The sequence below is a fragment of the Vipera berus genome, assembly GCF_964194415.1.
Source record: "Vipera berus genome assembly, chromosome: 2".
Classification (NCBI taxonomy): domain Eukaryota; kingdom Metazoa; phylum Chordata; class Lepidosauria; order Squamata; family Viperidae; genus Vipera; species Vipera berus.
In genome coordinates, this window is record NC_138203.1 from 168,775,424 (window position 1) to 168,793,019 (window position 17,596).

At 41.8% G+C, this 17,596-nt stretch overlaps 1 protein-coding gene across 1 annotated transcript; it reads left to right on the plus strand.

The window, feature by feature from the left end:
- Positions 1–4,429: 4,429 nt before the first annotated feature.
- On the plus strand, positions 4,430–14,903 carry OTOP2 (otopetrin 2; the record flags this gene model as incomplete). Its single annotated transcript, XM_081315508.1, has 6 exons — positions 4,430–4,844; positions 5,625–5,758; positions 6,626–6,684; positions 7,562–7,680; positions 9,261–10,147; positions 14,733–14,903. 6 exons carry the CDS (start codon positions 4,430–4,432, stop codon positions 14,901–14,903), a joined length of 1,785 nt encoding a protein of 594 aa, XP_081171634.1.
- Positions 14,904–17,596: the final 2,693 nt, after the last annotated feature.

Here is a 17,596-nt window from a genome sequence, read left to right on the forward strand (position 1 = left end):
AAGGTTCCCCCGCACTTGCATGCTAGTCGTTTCCAACTCTAGGGGCCGGTGCTCATCTCCGTTTCAAAGCCGAAGAGCCAGCGTTTGTCCAAGGACGTCTCCGTGGTCATGTGGCCGGCATGACTAGACGCCAAAAGTGCACAGAACGCTGTTACCTTCCCACCGTAGTGGTCCCTATTTTTCTACTTGCATTTTTACATGCTTTCAAACTGCTAGGTTGGCAGAAGCTGGGATGAGTAACAGGTGCTCACTCTGTTACGCAGCACTCGGGATTTGACCCGCCAAACTTCCAACCTTCTGATCGACAAGCTCAGCGTCATAGCATTCTTGGAACAATATGGATATGGTTAGCTGAGATCTTTCAGTCTAGCCCAGGGATAGGCAACCTTGACTCTTTTATGACTCGTGGACTTTTCAACTCCCAGAATTCCTGAGCCAGCATAGCTGGCTCAGGAATTCTGAGAGTTGAAGTCCACGAGTCATAAAAGAGCCAAGGTTGCCTACCCCTGGTCTAGCCCATAGCCATATGGTCCCCCCACTCCATCCATGCATTAACCAGGCAATCCTGCCTAGTTCTTGAGCTCAGAAAAGATTGAGCAGATGCTGCTTGGTATTTACTAGTTAGTAGCTTTCAGTTAATCTTCATTTTTATGGGCATCAAAGACATCTTTGTTGCATTTATGTACTTTTTTTTTTGTCTTTGCAGGCGTGTGCCTTCAAGTCAGTGTTGACTCCTTGGCAATGGCCTGGATTGGTCCCTGTAGTTTTTCAGGCAAAATTGCCTTCTTTCTAGGGCTGAAGGTCACCTGGCTGGCTTCTGCCTAAGGCAGGACTATAACTCAATGGCTTCTCTTTTTCTTAACCACTTTACCAAAGTGACTCTCAGGTGCTTCAACATGTGCATTTACAGTATCTTTGGCCCTTTTGGAAATAGTTGGTCCTCTAGCACCATCTGTTGTTGGAGAAGCAGAAAGAGTTTGATAGTATCTTCAGAGTACAGTAATACATTGTATTAGCATAGTTTTTTCCAGGATTACAACTGATTTCATCAGCTGTGAAAAATTTAAATTAATAGGGATGAGTGAGTAGGGGAAAGAAGGAAGCAACTAGGTAGCTGTATAAATGAAGGTTCATAGGATTAATTACAAATATATTATCAATTAACAATTGTATTAAAAATTGTTTGTTCAAACTTCCTGAGAAAGCCTGAAATATTGGTGTATTTGTTCCAAAACAGCTATTTTGAAATCTATAAGGGAATGCTATGGGCAGTTAAAATGTTCTGCTCTAGTTGGAAAATAAAATTCATGGAAAACCTTTTATTAGAAATAAATTCCAAAATCCACATCTAAGCAACAGTACAAAAAATATGCAAACTTGAAACTCTTGTAGCATTTTGGCAATTTCTCGGCAAACCATTTATTTATAGGACTTTTTCCTCATGATGGTTTTTAATATTATTTACTAGAAGCACTATTTCTTCCAGTCTTTTTGAGTTAATGATATGTTAAGGAAACTTATGATTTTTTTTCCTTTTAAGATACAGAGGTGACATGACATTAATGAACAGTTCCTGACCTTTGCTGTAAAAATAACAAATTTCCAAGTAATCCAAGTTGTGAAATTCTGACAAAAAGAAACACTAGCCTTTCAAATGAAATTGCTTACATTTACTTCCAAACTGCAACTGTTCCTTGCACTAAAAAAAGAATGGAAGGGTCTCTTTAACAGTAGTGGACCTTAGCAGGTGATCACCATCATCCTCTCAAAAAGCTTCAGTTGCTGATTTGCCCAGATCAAATTTTAATTGGATGGGAAAATTAACAGGCTTTAAAATATTGCCAGAACTACAGCTTCCAGCCTTTGTCACCATTGGCTGTGTGGTCTGAGAATGCTGGGAGTCTAGAAGCATTCCGAAGGCTATAAATTCCCCATGAAAAGGAGCAACCAGCTGAGCCTTTTCTTCTGATAGAGACAAACATCTTTCCCCAATGCCTGCTGGAACCATCTGCCACTTTTCTAGGTTTACTGCTAGACATATCTATGCTAACCTGGAATTTATATCTTTAGATTTACTTTCTGCCTTTTCTGTAAGAATTCAGGGCTGTTTCCCTAGGCATTCTTCCCATTGTGCTTTCCTCTTGGAACAAATATGTAAGGTAGGTTAGACTAAGAGTTGGTGTCTGGCCAAAAGTCTCTCTAGGAGCTTCGTGTCCAAGCAGGGATTTGAACTCAGAACTCCTTAATCTAGAATTTAATTATTAGGTCACAATGGTTGTTTATATAACCCACTAACCTTTGCAATGTAATTTAGTGAATTACCTAAGTTTGCTTTGTACTTAAACCCATTAATTATGCAATTACATTTTAGTCTAGAGCAGAGGTATCAAACTGCCAGCCCTCTGGCCAGTTGCATCATACGAAGGCCATGCCCTCCCCAGCTCCAGCAATGCAAAAAATATTGCGATATGTCGTGACACATCACGTGACGTGACAAGTTTGACACCCGTGGTCTAGGGTATTAATTAATCAAATACAGACAACGGCTATTTGCAGATGATGTTACCTTAAATAATCTAGCTGTGTTTAAAAGGGGGGGCTTTTGAATGTTCATCCTCCTGTTGAATGTCACATCAGTTGGGAAGTGACCTGCTCCAGAGAAAAGCAGTGGCTGGTTTAGATATAACATTGAAGTAATATGAGGTTTATATTGACTCAACAGAATGTGTGAATTAGGTGCTATGGCTTAGTTAACAAGTCATCGTTTAAAAGTCTGGCTTAATGGAGTCTCAGAATTGGGGAGGGGAACATATCTTTGACACCTTCTCATAGAAAAAGGTCCAAGGTCATCCTTCAACATACAAACATCAGCATCTGAAGTTTTTGTTAACTTAGACTTCTGCCTTTTAAAGAACATGGCATGCAGAAGTATCACATGAGAGACTTTTTTTTTCCAGGACTGACAGGTACTTTCTAAATTAAGAACAATTTCCCATCAGGCATTTTATAAATTTTTGCACTTCTGCTTTTGTTGGCAGGCTTTTTATGATGATTTCTTCCCATTTTCATATCAAGTAACCTTGATCCTCATATCTCTCTCACGTGTGTTTGTTTGTTTGTTTGCCCTAAACCTAGTTCAGGCACAAAATGGGTCCCGTAAGCCTTTTTGAGATGTTTATGAAGCAGTCCTGTCAACCCCACCAATGGTGTAAATCAAAAGACATCTGGACAAATATAAATTTCAGGGCTGTTGTGAACTGGGGGAAAAAAGGAAGCGGGTGCAAAAGTGGTGAGAACAAGAAGCCGACTCGAAGGCAGAAAGGTTGGTGCAATAATGCTTGGCAAAAACCATGGTTCTCATTCTGTCTGCCTAGTTAACATTAGCAAAAGAGCCAACTTTTTATTTTCATTTTATGTCCGTCACGTTCCATGGGACTCGTGTTTTATAAGATTGTAGCGTAATCTTATAAGCTAATTTTAAACACAGTGACTTGGGACTAAGCCATTGTGACTGCAATAGGATTTACTTCTGAATGGACATGCACGGACTGGTGATGTAAGAAGAGCTGATGAATTGGGTTCAGAAGTTTGAGTGGTTCCAGTGTAGAGGATGGTATTATCTAACTTATTGGGTTGAAGTGGAGATTTGTTTTTCCCCATTGTAAGGATACCCTGAGATAACTTTTGCTTTTGATTAGGAGTAAAGAAGTGTTTGCAATATGGCATTTTGTGATTTCTGTTCTTTTAGGAGACACAGTCTCCCAAATAAAACATCTTGTCCCAGTTCTTCTAGATCAGAAAAGTAGGTAAGGAAGCTTGCTGCCTTAAGTACTTGGTGGATTTGTTATGTGTTAATGAGCCTGACTGAACAACTGAGAAATAAGCCAGGCTTGGCTCACAAGCTCCAGAAGAGATTGTGGAAGCTCAGAGTTTGTTCCATTTTTTTTTCCACCGATGGGTTCTGATGTGGAGACCTCAGTTTCAAAAATGAATCTAAACTGTTGGTCAACAAATAGGCTATCAAAAGGGAAATTTATTTGTAAGATATATTTATAGAAAGAGAGAATGTTCACCCAGCAGGTAAGAAAACAAATATGTAAGATTTTAAGTTGTTACATTTATCATCATAGCCAGATACGATTAACAAAATGGGCTTTCATTCCAATTGAAAGGGTTATATAAGAAATTCCATCAAATGTTATGGAGAAATCCTGGCTCAAGTAGTATTTAAAATACTGTACTTACATTCTGAAATTCAGCTTTCCATTCCATCTGCCTAACATCTAACCATTTTATCACCATTAGCCTAAGCTTGAAGGAGACCTGGACTCTGGTATAAAAGAATACATTTTATCCTGAAGTATTCTCACATCCTCTCTTTTTCTGTTTTCCTTTTTGCTGGCAGCTCTATATTAGTGTCGGTTAAACCATGACCGACGTGCTTGCGAGGAAAGAGAGTGAGATCAAGCGTGAAGATTCCATCATGGGTTCCGGCCAGAAGGATGACAAGAGTGGCTTTAGTCCTGATCATTTACCGCCTGTTGGCCAACATATACATAGGTTCTCCTCTGTCTCTTTACCGCACAACCCCAAGGAAGTTTGGAAAAAAGGCGGCCGGGTTTTCTCCATCCTGCTAGCCGTCAACCTGATGCTACTAGCGTGTACTCTTGTCAGTGGTGGGGCCTTCAAAAATGTCAAACTGCATGACTACGATGCCTTTTTCATGCTCACCATTGTGATGCTGATTGCCATCATCTGGATGCTGTTCTACATCTTCAATACCTCCAAGAAGCAGGCTGCCATCCTCTACAAAGACAATCACGCAGGACCTATCTGGCTAAGAGGTAAGGAGATGCTGGTAAAAGCGTACCTTTGGAGAAGGGAAGAGGCAAAGCAAAGCACAGACAATATTGTCTTGCTGGAGGAGTGCCGGGTTTATCAGTGCATCAGTCCTACCTGTGTTTGTTAAAAAAAAAATCAGCAGCTCCCATCACATGCTGTAAATGAGTACTGGGGAGAAAGCTGTGAATCCAAATTGCTCACAGCTCTGCAAAGTTAGGCTCTAATTAGAGCTCACTAACGTTCGGACAGCTCCTAAGCTGCGTCTTATCAGGCTTGCTTGTGTGTATCTAAGCTATGATTAAATACGGTATTCAGGACAAGCATACAAGGGGCATGGGTTGAAAATTGTACAAGTAAGCAGGCAGCTCACCTTTGATGAAATGATAAAAGTATACCATAAGTCTCTCGGGCTCAACGAAAACTTGGAAATGATGCCACTACTACTTCGTGAATAAACTAGCCCTAAGGATTTGAAAGATTTTTGCTGCTTCTGAACATTATTTGTAGAAAAGAAGGTTTAACCCTAACATTAAAGTTGGACACCAGACTTGCACAAGGCAAGATTTATAGATCAATCAATCACAGCTTTACAAGTCTGATAGTGCAATAAAATAGGGCTCTGGTTTTGGCAGAATTGGGGCATCCCTTGCCTTATTTCGCAGGCTGAAAAAGATTTGTCATGGCTGTGAGTAGAAGACATTCAGAGGTCCATAGAACTTAATTAGAGAGTTTGGATTGTTTACTTGTTGTGGGAAGATAATGACCTTTGCTTTCCAAAACAGGTGGCTTGGTCTTGTTTGCAATCCTCACATTGGTGATGGATATATTCAAGACGGGATACTTCAGTTACTACGAGTGTTTATCAGTCATCAAAATCATGTATCCAGTTGTGCAGGCTGTGTTTGTAATTGTCCAGGTTAGTTTGTAACTTTTATGTATTTAAACACACTTATATGTAATCAAATGCTAAGTGGTTCAGGGAGGCATACAGGAGGGAGAAAATAAAAGCTAGATAAAGCTCTAATAGTCCATGGTTACAACGTAGGTTCTAAATGGTAGGAGGGTGCTCTTCAGTTTAAGAGGGTAGCTTGAATTGCAATAATACTTTGTTCCTTAAAATAAGCATAGCAAAACAATTGGTTTGTGTGCACCAGTATTTCAACTATAATTAAATGACAGGCACAAACAAGCAGACCCACACATGCAGGGTACAAGCTAACTACTGTGTTCTGTCTATAATACAGGAATCTACCCAGCCTGGCAGCTTTCTCCTGGGAACAATTAGATAAAGCTCCAAGGAATATTGATGGGGGAGGAGGTTCAGCCACATCTCTTTTGCAGTGGTGCAGTGACTCCAGGCTAGCTCCATGCTTAATCCTTCCTCCCTGCCAGGCTGGGTGATCTATAATCTGGTTGTGAGATGTGGGAGCTAACTAAAATGTAACAATCTTGAAATATATCAAAATGGCTGAGATTCATGTTGTAATTAGTAGCAATACCAGTAATACTCAGTTACAATTACCAGGCCTTTCTAATAATCTGTGTTTTAGAACTTGAATAGCAAAATCCTGCAAAATGTGTTCTAATAGGTTAGGAAGCCCTATCCTGGTCATACCCAGGATAACAAAATGCTATACTGACAATTGCACTATATGTGTTGAAGACTAGTTAGTTTTGTTACCTGAGACAAACTAAAGATTCCCTGTTTCTTCTGCATCCCGAGTGACAGCTGATCATCTCCCACAGAAAGCAAATTTAAAAGCTGCATTTCTTTTCTTTCTAGACTTATTTTCTGTGGGTCTCTGCCAAAGATTGTGTTCATGTGCATTTGGATCTTACCAGGTGAGTATCAAGAACATTCAACAAAATATCTTTCCATCTTATTAAGCTGCAGGTGTCACTGACTGACTGAAGAATAGGATGGGTTTAGGAAGGCAGAATCTCAGTGCATTATCTATAGTAATATTGGCAATAGTGTCCAACAATGAAGGTAAAAGACCTTGTCCAAGGGTCATGTTGGATCTGGGGAGGATTTCTGGAGGACTTTTTTTTGTTTTTGGTCTTTTTCACTTTTTCTGAAACTTTTGGCATTGGGCAATACAATGTAAAAAGATTAAATATCAAAGCTGGTGTTAATTCTGAATAGAGTATTTTCTTACTTTAGAGTAAAAGTGGGCAAAGTTGGAGACCTAAGTTTGCCAAATTTGAGAGCCCAAAATCCTTAATCCATGGGATAGGCATTTCAAAACAAGATAAGTAGCAAATAAATTGAATAAATAAATATAAGTAAACAAATAAACAAATAATGCACAGCCAGGATTGTCCTTTAATTTGTGGTAGTGTAATAGTTTTAAGATGTTTTTTTTAAAAAAATACATCGAACCTACTTTACAGCTTAGTCTACGCTATTTACTACAATGAACAATTGTTTGCCAATTGATACTCTGTAATATCTCATGGTGCACAGGGTAATACGACAGGCACTAAGGATGCTATATTAGCCAACTGAAAATAATTTCTATCAAAAGGAAGAAGCTGTATGAGAAATATTTGCAAGCAGAAGAGCTGGGCTTATTTTGGAATGTAATTAAGTTACTATTATCCTTAAAGTGTAGTTCAGTTAAGGTTGTTTGCTTGCTCTGTCTCAGGAGATGGGTTGAGTGTTTGGAATGAATAGAGCTTATTCATTAAACCAAAATTCTCCATTCTTCTATGATAGATGTGGACTGATGCTCATCTTAACCACCAATCTAGCAGTGTGGATGTCAGCTGTAACAGATGAATCAGTGCATAAGGCTGAATCAAAAAAACCAGAGACAAATATGTCACACAGGATGAGTAAGTTGACTGGGAAACATAAGAATTATGATCAAATTGACCTAGAGAGCATTACTTTAAGGCAGCAGTTTCACCTTGGCAACCTGACTCTGGGGGAGGGGGGGGTGAGTGGCAGGTGTGTGCATACACCTCCATCCACTCAGTGCAAGAGCATAAGTGCCCTCCACTCAAGCACCCTCCACTCGTGCGAGTGGTGCTTTGCATGTGAGCACAAGGGTCCACTGCTCACATGAATGGAGCTTCGTGCAGGTGCACACTTTCCCACCACTCACCCACCACTCGCGCGAATGGAGCTTTGTGTGCTTGCACACGCACTTGGCCATTGCTCGTGTGGCCTGGTTTCAAACAGGTCGTGTTCCAGTAGTGGGCCGCAACCTGGGGGGGTGGGGGACCCCTGCTTTAAGGAAAACTGTCTTTCAGAGTTAGGAAGATTTAGTTGGGTGCTCTCTTCTCTTGCCTAGCTCTAATCATTATCAAATAGGGACACAGTCCCACAGATACCAATGAATAGAGGCAGTAAAGTTTAAAAAAAAAAGGAATGTAGAGCTTAAATACTTCAAGACCTATCTCTTTCTCAACCCCAAATAAACACATATACAGATAGTCCTTGGCTTACGAGCACAACTGAGCCCAAATTTTCTGTTGGTAAGCGAGACATTTGTTAAGTCAGTTTTGCCCCATTTTACAACCTTTCTTGCCACAGTTGTTAAGTAAATCATCACACTTGCTACTTGTTAAGTGGATCTGGCTTCCCCTTTGACTTTGCTTATCAGAAGGTTGCAAAAGGGGATCACATGACCCAGGGACAGTGCATCAGTCATAAATGTGAACCAGTTGCCAAGCATCCAGATTTGATCACCATGATCACATGGTGATGCTGCAAAGGTCATAAGTGTGAAAAATGGTCATAGGTCGCTTCATTCAGTGCCATTGTAACCTTGAATGGTCACTAAATGTCATATGTTAAGGACTACCTGTTCTTTAATTGATCGTGTTTTTATTATTAGCCATTTGGCTCCAGAGTGGGGCCAAAAGAATAAGAATAAGAATAAATATTATAAACCAATAAAAATATAATCAACTGGCACAAATACACTTTCAAGTCTCCAGACAATCTGTATTACCGTTCTTAAACTCTAAATCCACTTTCTTAAAGAACCAGGTCTTTGTTGCTCTGCAGAGAGGTGGGAATGTGGCGGGGTCATGCAGATTATTGATGGGGCAGTTGTTGAAAAGACCTATTTCCAGTTCCATTCCTCCTTGATCTATTAAAGAGAAAGAATGCAGGACATCTCTTCATGAGTGAATTGAGCCAGGCAGATAGATTACCTCTATTTTGGTAAAAAAAAATGTACAGGTAGTTGTGGGCATGATGCATATCACAAGAATAATACTGGAAGAAACATAGGTCCGTTTAATCCTCCCTCCATTGAGTTTTGAAAGATCATAGAGTTGGCTCTGAGAGTAGACCTCTTATTTCAGTACCATTCAAACTTTCTGATCAATGTCATTATCAATCAAAAGTTAAAAAAAACAACTTCCTGAGCTAGTCTTGACCTGCTTTCCTTCTCTCTCTGCAGTTGATCTAAAAGAAAGCATCTCTGACAACTGTGGCTGCAAAAGTAACGTCTGCCAAATCTTCAAGAATGGTTACTTTTGGCTGTATCCTTTTAATATTGAGTACAGCCTTTTTGCTTCTGCCATGATCTATGTAATGTGGAAGAACGTTGGCCGCATCATGGACCACCATTCCAACCATATCCACCACCTCAAGTTTAAGCTTTTCAAGAGGACCTACTTTTTGGGTTTCATAATGGGAGTCTTGATAATGGCATCTGGCATAGCCATCCTGATTGTGTATGAAATCCAGATCAATTCAAAAAACAAATCTAAAGTGAAGAATCAGGTGCTCACTATGTACTACACCTTCAATATTGTCTGTCTGAGTCTGATGTCCCTCATCTCTGTGGGTGGCTCCATTATTTACAGATTTGACAAAAGAGACATGGACCGTGAGAAGAATCCAACTAGAACACTTGATGTGGCCCTATTAATGGGTGCAGCCTTAGGGCAATATGCCATTTCCTATTACTCCATTGTGGCCACTGTGGCCAGCTCACCAAGGGATACAATCAATGCCCTCAACCTGACCTATTCCTTGCTGATGATTGCCCAGCACACTTTCCAGAACATTTTCATAATTGAAGGCCTCCATCGACAGCCCTTTAAAAGGGAAAGCAAAGTGGACCATCAGGAGAAGGACATTTATGGGCTCACTTTTGTCAACTTAAATGCTGTATCACTTCGTGTCCCTGAAAATGGAAACGCTTTATCAGCATCATCTCCAGGACTAGCCATCCAGATTCCTCATGAAGCAACAGAGTCCATCAGTACCTCCAAGAAAGTGAGCTGGAGGAGGAGATTCTTAAAGGAAAGCTCATTGTTCCTGCTCCTGTGTAATGTAATTGTAAGTAGGACTATTTTATTTGAGCCAATATTGGATTAGTCATCAATAGGTAGAGTATGTAGATGAGTAGGATTCCTTTGTTCTTGTTGAATAGCAAAAGATAGAGCTAGCTTTATTCCTCTTATTTAACCAAAACACCTTCACACTGAAACATGAAGTTTTGCTGATCCTATTGAATTGTCTCAACTATAATTTCAACAAATATACACACACCCAATTCCTAGTAAACATGCCCAAGAGTTGCAGCTAAGCTAGTTAGGGATGTTGGGAGTAGTAGTGTAGAAAACAAAGGGAGGACTAGACTGAGGAAAACCAAATTAGAAAATATAAAAGATATGGAGCTGCTACTACAACCTGAGATCTCTTTTCTTTCTTCCTGGAAACCAAACATGTGACATTGTATTGGGTTTTTTTTTACTATGCTTCACATCACTGGCAGCTAACAAGGAGGGGAGGAAGAGAAGTATGAAACATAACATGTGATAGATGATGCCTATATCCAAAAAGGCCAAGGATCAGCTGAGCCCATCCATTTCTTCCTGGCCTTCTTAAAACTAGCATTCTGAAGAGAATACCAGTTGTGCATAACTTGACTAATATGTTATAGTAAATTGATATTCTCTAGATTCTATTTAATTGTGTTCAGTTTCCCAGATTGTATACTAAGAGAAAAACTAGTACTGAGTGCTAGTGGAAAGCAGATTAAGTGCAAATCCATCTCCCTCTCCTCCTAAAGCTGTTTTTTCAACTGTTTAAAAACTGTACAAATAAATACAACTGCGGCACCTTTTTAAAAATAAAAGGGCCACCAGAAGCAGCAAGAGGAGAAGCAGGACTGAGTACTAAACAACAATTAGATGTCTTGTTCAGCACACACACGGCAAAGGAAGGGGAGGCTGAATTTGACTTGTGGAAGAATACCTTGCAGTACTTGCTGCTTTTCATACACATTTGACTGCACCAAAACAGTTTGAATAAATGAATGACTTCAGCATTCCGTGGAGTTATATATATTTTCTCTAGAGAGCTCAAGGGAAATTATAATGGATCATCCCTCATTTTTATCCTGACACGACTGTAATTCCCTTTCTGTGATGGCAACAGATGATGTGGACAGGATCATGGGGAGACTGAGCACCACCACCTGTTTGTTGGATCCGTGCCCCTCCTGGCTAGCTTATGCGGCTCGGGAGGGAACACGAGGCTGGTTCCATGCAGTAATAACTGCTTCTTTGAAGGAGGGTGTCTTCCCTGCCGCCTTGAAGGAGGCGGTGGTGAGACCCCTTCTCAAGAAGCCTGCTTTGGACCCGGCTGCTTTAAACAACTATCGTCCAGTCTCCAACCTTCGCTTTCTGGCGAAGGTTGTTGAGAGTGTGGTGGCGCATCAGCTCCCTCTGTTCCTGGAGGAAACTGATTATCTGGACCCGTACCAATCGGGCTTCAGGCCCGGACAAAGCACGGAGACGGCATTGGTCGCGCTGGTGAATGATCTCTGGAGGGCTAGGGACAGGGGTTGCTCCTCTGTCCTGGTCCTATTAGATCTCTCAGCGGCTTTCGATACCATCGACCATGGTATCCTGCTGCGGCGTCTCAGGGGGTTGGGAGTGGGAGGCACCGTTCTACGGTGGTTCTCCTACCTCCAGGGCCGCTCGCAGTCGGTGTTGACAGGAGGGCAGAGATCCGCCCCGAGGTCTCTCATTTGTGGAGTTCCTCAGGGGTCGGTCCTCTCGCCTCTCCTGTTCAACATCTATATGAAGCCGCTGGGCGAGATCATTCGTGGTTTTGGGGTGGGGTATCACCAGTACGCTGATGATACCCAACTTTTTCTTTCCACCCCGAACCAACCCAGTGATGCCCTCTCCGTGATGTCCCGGTGCCTGGAGGCGGTTCAGGTCTGGATGGGGAGAAACAGGCTTCGTCTCAATCCCGCCAAGACTGAGTGGCTGTGCATATCGGCATCTCGGGTTAACCAAGTTATTCCACCTCTAACGATGGGGGGGTGAGGTGTTACCCCCCGTTGATAGGGCTCGCAACCTGGGCGTCCTCCTGGACTCACGGCTCAATTTTGAAGACCACATAGGAGCCGTGACCAGGGGGGCTTTTGCACAGGTTCGCCTGGTGCGCCAGTTGCGACCCCTCCCGTTTGGACTACTGTAACGCTTTCTACATGGGGCTGCCCTTGAAGACCACTCGGAGGCTTCAACTGGTGCAGAATGCGGCCGCGCGAGTTGTAATGGGGGGTCTCCCGATACTCCCATGTAACACCTCTACTCCGCGAGCTGCATTGGCTTCCGGTTGCCCTCCGGGTGAAATTCAAGGTGCTGGTTATCACCTATAAAGCCCTACATGGCCTGGGTCCGGGCTATTTGAGGGAACACCTGCTGCCGGCATCAAACGCCCTTCGCCCAGTGCGCTCCCACAGGGAGGGTCTGCTCAGGGTTCCGCCGGTAAGAGATTGCCGGAGGGTGACACCCAGGAATAGGGCCTTCTCAGTGGGAGCGCCTGCCCTCTGGAACCAGCTGCCGGTGGAGCTGAGAACTGCCCCCGACCTCCGATCATTCCGCCGGGGCCTGAAGACCTGGCTCTTTGAGCTCTCGGGCCCAGGCTGAGGAGAAATTTTTAATTGGGGTTTTAAGTGTACAGGGTCAATTTAATATTTTTTAATTTGGTTTTAACTTTTGTATGGTGGATTTTTTAATTCCCTGTAAACCGCCCTGAGTCCTCAGGGAAAGGGCGGTATATAAATGTAACTAAATAAAACAGAAATGGAAATATGCATCTAGCACTCATGAAAAGTACTGGGAACCTGGCATGAAGGAGGAGTAGATTGTGGCACTGCACAGCAAGATTTATGGTTCTTGTCCATTAGGCATAGATATTTGGCATAAATCAAAATTAACAAAATTCTAGGGCAGTGTTTTTAATTCTTGCTCTTATTGTGAACTACCAATGTCATGGAAGAATTAAACTTCCTATCAGAGGAGGATGGATCTTGGCTCATCTGATGCATGGTGAATATCAAAGAAAGAAAATCCGAGGCATATTCTACTGCATATTCTACTGCATATTCTACTGGGGAGAAACAGGCTTCGTCTCAATCCCGCCAAGACTGAGTGGCTGTGCATATCGGCATCTCGGGTCAACCAGACTATTCCATCTCTAACGATGGGGGGTGAGGTGTTACCCCCCCCCCCGTTGATAGGGCTTGCAACTTGGGCGTCCTCCTGGATTCACGACTCAATTTTGAAGACCATATAAGAGCCGTGACCAGGGGGGCTTTTGCCCAGGTTCGCCTGGTGCGCCAGTTGCGACCCTATCTGGACCGAGATGCCCTACGCACAGTCACTCATGCGCTCCCGTTTAGACTACTGCAACGCTCTCTACATGGGGCTGCCCTTGAAGACCACTCGGAGGCTTCAGCTGGTGCAGAATGCGGCCGCGCGAGTTGTGATGGGGGTTTCCCGATACTCCCATGTAACACCTCTACTCCGCGAGCTGCATTGGCTTCCGGTTGCCCTCTGGGTGAGATTCAAGGTGCTGGTGATGACCTATAAAGCCCTAAATGGCTTGGGTCCGGGGTATCTAAGGGAACACCTGCTGCCGGCATCAAGTTCCCTTCGTCCAGTGCGCTCCCACAGGGAGGGTCTTCTCAGGGTGCCACCGGTAAGAGATTGCCGGCGGACGACACCCAGGGATAGGGCCTTCTCAGTGGGGGCGCCTGCCCTTTGGAACCAGCTGCCAGTGGAGCTGAGGACTGCCCCCGACCTCCGTTCATTCCGCCGGGGCCTGAAGACCTGGCTCTTCGAGCTCTCTGGCCCAGGCTGAGGATTAACCTTATTTTAATTGGGGTTTTTATTTAGACAGGGACACATATAATTTTTTTTAAAATTTGTTTTTAACTTTTGTATTCTGGTTTTTTTAATCACCCTGTAAACCGCCCTGAGTCCTTCGGGAAAGGGCGGTATATAAATGTAATAAAATAAATAAAAAATAAATAATAAATAAATAAAACTTTTAATTAGCAAACAAAGCTAGCCGACTACATCTCTCGTCAGGCAGAAGAGAAAGTAAAAGATGAGAAAACTTTTTCTAGCCATGCGCACTTAGTAGGACAAAACAGAGTAAATCCATAACATGGCTGGGCATGTGACAATCACTATGGTTACATGATAAGATAGTAACACAGGTGCAGAGAGCAGGGGAAAATGTACAGACAGAAATGAGCGAAGCTGGCAAAACTAAAAAAAAACACGCAGTGACAACCCAGAGTTGCTCAAGAATTCAGTTCCCAGAATTCTCCAGCCAGCAATCCACATATCATAAAGTTGCTAACGGTGAGAAACCCTGTTCTAGGATACTCCACACTGCTATGGATCAGGGTCATTGCCTTAAAGGATTCAGTGACACAGAGGCATGTCAGTTAAATATTTCTACTTAAATGTCATAGTGTCTGATGCTCTTAGAATCATGCTGTCCTGTGTTTAATCTTGCCTCAAGGTATCTTTTGCATCAAGAATTGTGCCTTGCTAGCCTCATTGTTTTTACTTGCTGACAGTGCTGTTATCTTTGTCTCTTTCTCAAACAGCTCTGGATTATGCCTGCATTTGGAGCCCGGCCGCAATTTGATAACACCACAGAGCTTGAATTCTATGGTTATCCCATGTGGGCTGCTATTGTGGACATCTGCTTGCCCTTCGGCATCTTCTACCGCATGCATGCAGTTGCTAGCTTAACGGAGGTCTACGTCATGTCCTAATGGAGAAATGAAGAACTTTCTAGAAGAGCCCACATTTCTCATACCACCCCAGGACTTGAAAGCCTAAAGAGCTGCACTGAGGGGGTTGAGCTCCTTTGGGCACCAGGCCCAGTGATTTAATGGGCATTACCCAAGAAAACTGACAATAGCCAAAAACAAAACCCTCTTTTTTCTATTTAAATGACTCCTTTTCTTGATAATCATCTTCAGTTATTTTTTTTTCTACCAGGATATGCAGACATCACGGACCCTACATAGGCTTAGATTCACTCCTAATCACTTTAAAGGACACTTTGACTTCAATAGAGCAGTCTGAGGAAGAGACTCAGCTTGGAAGAAGAACTTAGTGAATGTTGAAGATTGTTAAAAGTAACTGTGCCTTTGTGTCATTTGGATGGCTTCGTTAAGATACCTTCCTGACCCTTCAATCCCTTTTCCAGTGATTTATGAAGGCCTCAGGAATATGACCCTGTTAAAGCTCATACATGATAAGAAGAATCCTGGAGCCGTTCTGGGTTTCGATGGGACTTCCTTGCTGTCCTGAATCAGGGCCTGAAGACTGTATGAGTCCATCTAAAGGGTTATCCTGTCAGGAGCATAATAAGAAATGTTAGTTTTTAACGGTAGTTTGATTTTTTTTAATGAGCCTATTTTTATAAAATGTACATATTTATTGATTCTCATTGTGATAATTAAAAGGGAAATGAAGCACCAGAGAACCACCGCCATAAGGAAAACTCTCCCCCACCGGCCCAAGCTTAGTGCTCTAGCAGTGCTTAACTGGTGGCCCGCCAAAGGATTGTGGTACTTCCTTCGCTGCTTTGGCTCAGAGTTTGTAGCAAGGGGGATATTGTTCTCCTTCATATCCCATTGGAGGATCTCTTTTAGGATGATGATGTGTATCTACAACTCTCTGTAGAGCTAGATTGGTTAGATAGTGCTTCCTTCACAAAACTTTATACACATACACACCTTATAGTATAGTTCACACCTTAGGATAATGGTCATATAAATAATCCCAGGTCTTCTGCATTGGCTTAAGATCATCATTGTGTTACCAAGCCCTCCTATGACCAAAAAGGGGAATCAGCTATCAGTGAAAATCTATGGAGTTTATTCATTTTAGAGTACCCTTTCTTAATTTAGTTGTCCCTTCACATGCATCAAAACATAGTTTCTTTCATCCTCTCTCCCTATGTTAAGAGTTTGGGGCATGTTGCTGGAGCGATGGAAACTTTGGCAATCAGGTTGAAGAAGATTGGTTTAGAAAATCCTCTTCTTTTTTTGGCCACTGTTGAAGCATCTCTCCTAGGCTTGTATTTGGACGAAGAGCAAATGCTGTGCATTTTGTATTAAATTTAAGTGATGTAATTTAATTCTATATGACCATAAAGCATAGCTGATAAGAGAAATTAACAGAATACATGTTTCCATTCCAAAAAAAGTAAATTTTGCTGGTCCTAATTTTCAAGATTAGAGTTCCCTTTTCTAGCCTCAATTACAGATTATGAAGATTTTATTTGATTAATGTGGTGATTAATTGAACAGAACTAGGAGATTCTGTCAACATTAGTCTTACTGAATTCAGTCTTTGACATGCACAGCAGAATAGTAGCACTATCTTTGTCTCTATGCATATGTAGAGCCAATTTGGTAGGAAAAAACCCTTTGATACTGGATTCTAACTAGAAATATTCTGACATGTTTTCATGATAGCCCAGTAATTGGCTTATCTAATTCTTTCCAGTGTATAAGGTAACAGCTGTGCTAATGATAGGAATTTTCAAAATATTTCAATCTGTGGAAGAATTTGACTAGAGCTGTAGTTGATCATCACAGTAGTTATCCAATCGCACTGTTTAAGTGACCCATTTTTTTTCTTATGAAATTGTATTTACAATGGAAAGAAATGTGATTTTGTAAAATGGCTTGAGGGAGAGTAAAGATGACAGGCTACGCAGAAGTTAAAATATCTCACATGATAGAATAAAAGAAAGCTGTTCCACTTTGTCCTGCATATCTTATTTGCTTCTGAAATTCATTATTTGCCTGTTTCATTATCTTGCTTTTAAGATTTTTTTTTCACTGAGCTACTTTGGAACCTTAAGAAAGAAATCTGCTAGAGTCAGTATGGCATAACGGTGACAGAAGGTGGATATCAGAATAGGAAAGCTAAAAGAAAGGCAAAAGTAGTCCATTAAACAGAACTAGAATCGGATTGTTGTGAATTCATATCTTGCTTGATTTTCCTTCAAACATCTTGTTCAGGAATGATATTTGTAATCAAGGGTGCTATTTCCACCCTGGAGATTGGGAAAGGACTGATTTCAGAAATTAAACAAAAGATTTTATTGTGGTCATTAACCAGCACAGTCAGGGTGACATAGAATTCCAATATAGCCATGAATATGCTTAAGTGCTTGCTATTTGATGTCTCCCAGTCAGCAATTATTGCTGAATATGTGAACTTATCATTTACAACAACTACAGCAATAACATATTGCCTAAATCTAATAGTCCGCCCATATGTGAGGCAGCCGTAGGGTGTCTCTAGCTATACCGGTATTTTTTTTTCCTTGTTGCAACACAGGTTGTGCCACAGAATTAATCTGTTGCACTTCATGGATCATTCAATCAGTGGCACAGTCAGGTGACTCCCAACAGGTAGGTATAGGATTGATGAGGACACTCTT